The sequence below is a fragment of the Artemia franciscana genome, chromosome 4 (genome assembly GCF_032884065.1).
Source record: "Artemia franciscana chromosome 4, ASM3288406v1, whole genome shotgun sequence".
NCBI lineage: Eukaryota > Metazoa > Arthropoda > Branchiopoda > Anostraca > Artemiidae > Artemia > Artemia franciscana.
In genome coordinates, this window is record NC_088866.1 from 6,601,853 (window position 1) to 6,609,645 (window position 7,793).

Below are 7,793 nucleotides of genomic sequence, written 5' to 3' on the forward strand. Positions count from 1 at the left end.
AATCTGCAACTGAAATGGGATGCATAAGAACCATAAATCCTTTTTCAAAGATCGCTTGTGCAAAAGTTCATTTTGCTGACGTGCCGGGTGACATGAATTCTACAGTACCCCTGGGCCGCCATGCAAAAAGTGGGGTAGAAAAATAGCAATGTGACTTGGCAGTTTTCAAATTTGTTAGCAGATTTCGTCTGAAAATACCATTTTTACTTATAAAAATAGTTTTTGTCTAAAGAAAAGCCAAAAAAACAAAAGATATGCTGCGAAAGTGTCGGCAGCTTTTGGAATTCTGTCAAATTCTGTTACTGGCAGCTTTGGAACCTTTTTCATACCTGCCCCTGGGATCTTTTTGAATAATCAATATTAAAAAAATTTTTTTAAATCGATCCTCAAGGATTTTTTTTAAGATGTTGTATGGGAGTATCTAATGAGTTGCTGTCAGACATAATAGCTGTAATTCACATAGTGATTTAGATTGCTTTGAGACTATTTGAAAATATAATCTTTCCAGTCTTTTTCTTTGAAATTCCGTTATATTTTAGTGTAATCAGATTTTAATTCTATTCAACCTCTGAAAAATGAACTGAACACACTTTCATTTCAATTGTGGTTCAACTGAAACTTGATAATTCGTGAAGCGGAGTTGCTCAGACCGAAGGGGAGACTTTGACTCGGTGAAGAGAAACACTATCTGGGATGCGATGAGGTATGATGGAGTGCCGGAAAAATTGTCTGTTTAGTTAAGGCTTATTACGACGGAACAAGGGCATTTGTAAGAGCAGACAGAGAAATATCTAAAGGACTATCAATCGACGAAGGATTGCGACATGGCTGTACCCTATCGCCCATTTTATTTAACTTTCTCATCGATCAGATCATGAAGACCCTTGACAAATACAAAGGTGTGACAATCAGTCCAATACTATAAATAATAGACCTTGATTACGCCGATGATTTAGATATCTTTGCTGAGTCTGTAACAGGAGCACAGCTCATGATAGACGACATTGCGGCTAGATACCTTGCTACCAGACTAAAGATCAGCCAATCGAAAAAAAATCAATGCGCACCTCTGGGCTAAATGAAACTCCGATCAAATTAAATGGCGTCCCAATCGAGGAAGTCAAGAATTTCAAATATCTAGGTTCCCTAATAAATTCCAAGGGTGAAGCTCTAAACGAAATACAAAGCCGTATCTCTACAGCCTGGGCAGCATTCATTCATGAAAGTGTCTCTGGTTACGAAATGGAATCTTCCTTTGAACAAAGCTCCGGATATATACCGCGTTAGTCCTCTCTGTTCTTCTTTATGGTTGCAAAACGTGGCCCCTTAGAGCTGGGGAAGCTAATGACCTTAATGTCTTCCTCCACAAGTGTCTATGCTGTATTCTTTGCCTGCGTCTCTCTGACTGCGTCTCTAATGATCTCATCAAAAGAAGATGTGGTGATATACCACTTGTCTCGGTCCGGGCATACACTTTACCGACCGGATGACTCGTTCAGCAAACACTGCTTGAAATGCCAACCCCTTACGCACTGGAAGAAGAAGCCCAGAGGACACAAAAATACATGGTTATGGACAGTTAGAGCCGACCTCGAGCCAATAGGTGGTTTCAAGAAGCACGGGCATCGCTGGAATAGACAATGAATTCCCTTGATCGAGCCAGTCACACTTGAAAGAAGACGATGGAGGGACGCTTATCGGCAGATTCTTGATACCACGATGGGCCTGGACAAGGCTCGAACGTGACCCAAGTACAAGTACAAGGAATTACTAAAGGGTGCTAAATAAGTACTAGAGAAGTACTAAGGAAACTTCAGCGTAAAGAGTGGGGTATTGAGGAGGACGACTACCTCATCTACGGAATAATTTCTGTCCGTTTTAAGTTTTAATGTTGCTCTTTATTTTAAGCTGAAAATTTTTGTTTTTGTTTTTAATCTTATATAAGAGCTGCTTTGCAGAGCAATCAAATATATAAACAATTTAAAAAGTCAGCGGTAACCTGGAATTTTATCTCGAAAGGATTGGGGGATTAAATTACTTAAAGATCCTTTTTAGAACTTAGTTTTATAATATCTTCAGGGGCCCTCTGGACTACTATCAAGGTTGAAGCTCTCATCCCCCCTCCTATTTATTGGGATGATTGCTGCTGTAAACCGGAAATTATTGATTATATTAAGGATGGGGTGTAGTATAGAGTAAAATGTGGGTTGAACACAGAGTAAAATATGAAAAACACATATTTAATATAGCCTTTTTATGATCTGCTTAAGTAATTTTTTTTAATATGCAACAAACTACAAAAACAAATTTGATTATTTACTCCTATTGAATAGTTGTTGGATTAGAAGTTTTATCATTAAATCTAGAAGGACCCGACACGGCATATTCTGGTCATTAAATGACCCGTTAGTTAACATAATACTTGCATCATTTAAACACGGCTAATCATAGTCCTCGGTTTTATATATGATGGGCGTCCCCTGTTTTGGCAGCCTCTCTCATAACCAGTCATAAACCACTGCTTGAGAGTTCCATTTTTTGGATAGCTCCTTCATCCTTTCTTTGCCAAAATGAACTCGGCCTCTTTTCTCCTTAGCATACTCCAACCTACTTCCCTTTTACAGCACCATATTACCTTTTCATCTCCCTCTCTTCCTCTCAGGAGCCCTCACAAATCATATTCTTCCTTGTCCTGTCCCCATTCACTCTAGGTATCCTGAAAATCTGCAATTAAGACAATTGCTACTTTTTCCTATAAATCAAGGCTGAGACTTGATTACCTGGACCTTTTTAATTGTTACTCTGATTCAAAGAATTTTAGTATTCTTCCTCCTCCTTTTCTCAAGGAGGTAGGATCAAGTTAAGAGCTCCAAAAACTAGGACTTGGATGCTTGATCTTCCTTCCTGTCGAATTTAGTTTATATCCGATACGCTGTTGGATTAACTGTTTCACTGAGAGGAACTTAGTGACCCCTTCTACACTTTAAGCCGTCATAGCCGAATGGCTATCCAGCTAGACTTGAAACTCCTTTGTACGTGATGACGAGGGGGAGGGGTAAAATCCTGATTTCGCTGATTATTTGGTTTCAGACGGAGGTCAGTGGCGTGAATCTGTAAGCTCACCCAGCTCACGTTCCTATCCTATACAGAGTTTTATCCTATACAGAGTTTGGATCCAGTTCTGGACCACAAAGGGCATAGGTGGAAAAACTATTAAGAAAAATCATTACCGGACTACATTTTACTTCCAATAGATTTTGTTTAAGATATAGTGACCGTTTACGTTAGAAATATATATGATAAGTTACAAAAAAACTTTCTCGTTCCTCAATTATGAAATTTAATTTTTCTTAGTAGAAAAAATTTACATTTTTATTTAATCCTTAAGAAATAAGAACTGTTATATGTGTCAAAGTTTAACTCCTTTTTCTTCAAGGCACTCGTTGCGTTGGTAAAAAGAATAAGGCACGTGTTTTACACCAACTTTCGCCCAAAAAAGAAGATTGGGTTGACAGAAACAGAAAAGGAAGCAGTTGAAGGCGAAGAGAATGTGCTCGTCACCAATAGGAAAAATGTCAAACAAAATTGTGGGAATGGAAGAACCCATATAGAAAACCTTTGTGAAGAATGTGTTCTCAAAAATCAAGCTGTATTGAAAGAGAATGAAGTCAAAAAGTGTGTTCTCGATAAGCAAGCTGTATTGAAAGAGAACGAAGTCAAAAAGTGTGTTCTCGATAAGCAAGCTGTATTGAAAGAGAATGAAGTCGAAAAGTGTGTTCTCGATAAGCAAGCTGTATTGAAAGAGAATGAAGTCAAAAAGTGTGTTCTCGATAAGCAAGCGTATAAGAAAAAGAATTAATAGTGCGAAGGAAAGTGCAAAATGTGTGTTGTTTATAAGCAAGCTGTATTGAAAGAGAATAAAGTCGTCTAATACGTAGTTTTAGAGGGAAACATTTCTGTCTATTGCAAAGTGTTCGTTGTCTCTCATAAAGAGGAAAATTGCAGTTAAGAATTTCTCAGAGGCTCCATCCCTCGAAATAGTCATAATAACTAGTTGGGTAGAGGGGAGTCTCCAAATTACATCTCCTAAATTTTCAAAAAAAAATTATGTATCTTTATTTTGGGAAATCAGAATAAATAAAAAAATACCTCGTTCTAGATATTCAAAAACACCTTTTTGGTACTTTCGTTTATGTACTTTCGTTGAAAAAATACTTCCATTAAAAAACAATTAGTAGAAAAAATCGTTACCTGACTACATTTTTGTGAATTGGTGCTACTGCTGAAAACTGAGTTAAGAAAATAAACTAGTGCTGAAACCAAATGTATTGAATTTCCTTGGGTCTCGAGATTAGCAAACTACAATTTTTAATTAATATATTTTTGCACCTCAAAATTAGCAAACTACTTTCCCAATTTCAGATCAAGAATTTTTGTGAGTTACTGCTACTGGCCAAGATCAAATAAAGAAATGTCAGTGCTGAAACATAATGTGTTGAGTTTCCTAGGGTGTCGAAATTAGCAAATTACTATTTTCAATTCATATTACTTCAAAACCTCATTTTATCTCAAAATTGGCAACTACTGTCTCGATCTTAAATCTCAAAGAGTACCAGCCCGTGTACAAAAAAATGGAAACAATTGTTACAAAAAAAATGAAATCCCATGTTATAAAATCTATGTGAAAATGCACATCACCACATATTCTGAATTCAAACACATTATCTTGTTTCAAAATCAGTTAAGTGCATTCCTTTTATACTGTGTATCTTTCTTGTTTTATGGTAATTTTTATAATAATAAGGTTGTTGAGATGGAAGTAAGGAAAAAAAGTTGAGGAAAAAAAATATGACTTTGCAATACCTGCAACATATATCACAAAACAAGCTCAAAGTATTAACTCGTAGTATCTCCGTTAATTTGCAGAATTCTGAACTAGAAAATACATGACTGAAAAAACAAAACAAACGCCAAAAACCAGGTATTCTCTAAAGAGTAGAAAAATCCAATAGTTACCTAGGGAAATAAAACACCAATTTACGAAAGTAAAACAGTTCAAAATAGGGATGAAACCTTTTTATTGACAGTGAACAGATATAAAATTATTTAACTGGATATTTCGAACACATATACAGCGTTCATCATCAGCAGTAAAACTAAAAGACATGAATAAAAATAAACAAAATTTATACCTAATAAACTAATTACATTTAGTTTATTGCTCTTATTTTTTTCAATACAACAGCTGAGGCAAATCTCTTTAACCTTTTTGGTTCCGGTTCATTAAAATTATCTGACATATTACGTGGACAGAGGTCATAGCTCATAGGTGAGGTGATATTTACTTTATTTGACCTCAGTAAATTATCATAAATTGAGTTCAATCCAAATTCACCTGTATCTCTGTTTATGGAATTATTCTTGAATAATTTTTTTTTTAAATTCGATTATTTCCCTGAAAATTTGCTTTAAACCTTGGTCCCTAGATATCAAAGAAACATTTTCAAACAAAATAAAATGATTTGGAAAATTAAAGATATGTTCCGAGAGGAACATTGGTCTAGGAACTATTGGTCCAACCTTGGTCTATGGACCAAGGTTTAAAGCAAATTTTCAGGGAAACAATCGAAATTAAAAAAAATAATATTAGATGTCATGTAAAATGTCAGATAATTCTAATGAACTGGAACCGAAAAGGTCAAAGAGCTTTGCCTCAGCTGTTGCATTGAAAAAAATAAGAGCAATAAACTATATGTAATTAGTTTATTAGGTATAAATTTTGTTTATTTTTATTCATGTCTTTTAGTTTTACTGCTGATGATGAACACTGTATATGTGTTCAAAATATCCAGTTAAATAATTTTATATCTATTCACTGTCAATAAAAAGGTTTCATCCCTATTTTGAACTGTTTTACTTTCGTCATGGAAAGGCAGTGTGGCATTATTAGTTTCTGGCATTATTAGTCATTCCATTAAATTGAAATTGTATGAAGAACTGGTTTAGCTTGCCAACCAGGTAAGTGGAAAAGGCAGGCAAGTTTACTAGCCCCGACCCAAGAGGTGCACTTGGTGATCCTCCAGGTACAGTCTTTTTATTTTGTGCTTGATGCCTATATCTCTGCTTAGCTGTAATAAGACCCTTCTGATAATTGCTCGTACCAGCCAGAATATCCCTTGTCTTTTGCTGCTTTTTTGGCTTGTAGCTTGATTAGCCTAGTTTAATTGGAGTTCACTTTAGCCTACATCATGGGTGATACCTCAAAAAGAGCGATAGACCTCCTAGTACCAGAGAGATGAGATTAGACTCCTCAATCCAGTTCAGTGGAGCTGAATCTATCAATGAGCAGATTGTTATGCTCACTTCACATATTAAGACCCTAAAGAACCAGCAGAAGCTAATTGTGGATTCACTGAACGATCAACTCTTAATCTACAATTGCAGAAATTGTGAGTCAAGCACTATCTTCTGAGGTTGGTCCTCTGGTTAAGGTTTCTGTTAAAAAACTGACGCCTAGTCATGTACCTGCTGATTTTGATGCTGACAGTATAGAAATCATTAAACAAGAGGTATACACTAGCCTGACAATTGGATTTTGATGTGCTTGTTGAAAAGTTAGTTAAACAATATGACTTGAGGATACCATAGCTTGAGTCATATCTTAAATTGCTTGGCTCGGGCTGGTCACAGCTGCAAAAATATCTGTAACCAATTGAATCCAATGTTGATCGTCTGAGTGTTCATTTTGACCAAAAGAAATTTTAAGTCAGCTGGTCCTATTTGGTTTCAAAGAAGACCCTTATCCAGAAGCTTCTGAAAGCGAATTCTGTGGATTTTGCAGTACTAGATTTCCTGTGACTCAGAATGATGTAGTTTCTGTTAGAAGGATTTGAAAACAAGGCTCAGGTTTGAAACTTCGCCCACTTGTTGTGGAGTTTTGTAGTCCTAGAATGCAGCAGCTCATTTTTAGAGAAAAGAAAGCTTTTCGTGGTATTGGTGTCTTTATTTCTGAGTCAGTCACAAAGCCTAGACTTTAGCTTCTTAATTATGCTAAATCAGAGCTTGGGAAGAGGATTACTTGGGGGTCAGTCGAATCCTGGCAAAGCCGTTCATGGCATGTTACAAAACAGGTTTCTTACGGCCATGCCAATTTGATTAAAAAAGACACAAATATCGAATACGGGTACATTTAAGACCTGACGTCACAAAACTTGTTTTGCTTCATAGGCTAATAGGAAGGTGATGACATGCCGGTTCTAAACTAACAAGGACCCTTTCGAAAAGTGGTACACTTAGGCGCTACGTCAAAACACTGGTTTTTGTTCCATAAGCTAATATGAAACCAATGGCAAATGTATTTTCACTGAATAATTACGGGTCTGCTAGAATTCAGTGGTACAATAAATACTTTGATCAAAAGATGGCAGTTGAGAGATAAATTAATGTCTAGAAAAGGGATAAGTCTTTCAAATTTAGGATTTATAAATGCCTTTTTCTGAGGTAAAGGATCTACAAAAATAAATGTAGATATTTTATTTAAAAATATATTTCTTCATTTATGTATAAATTATATTTTTGGAGGAAATTGTACACAAAATTTATTTAAACTTTGTAGATGGTTTTCGTTCAAATAGGAAATTTTTTATTTTTGCTTGTTTTATATCTAGTGGGACTTTTATTGAAACGAATTTAAATGGCCATATTCCTTGAAAAGGTGCAATTCTATCCTATCTGGAATTATTGCTTTATCCTCATATCCTATCACTCTATTCGGTCAACTCTACTTTACCTAG

At 35.7% G+C, this 7,793-nt stretch overlaps 1 protein-coding gene across 4 annotated transcripts in view; it reads left to right on the plus strand.

Moving 5' to 3' along the window:
- LOC136025917 (uncharacterized) overlaps positions 1-3,937 on the plus strand; it is a 101,155-nt gene extending 97,218 nt beyond the window's left edge. For all 4 annotated transcript variants that reach the window (XM_065701988.1, XM_065701987.1, XM_065701985.1 and 1 more), the window contains one exon: positions 3,437-3,937. In XM_065701988.1, coding sequence (XP_065558060.1) covers positions 3,437-3,859 — 423 coding nt within the window. In that variant the 3' untranslated portion in view covers positions 3,860-3,937. The remainder of the gene's footprint in view (positions 1-3,436) is intronic.
- Positions 3,938-7,793: the final 3,856 nt, after the last annotated feature.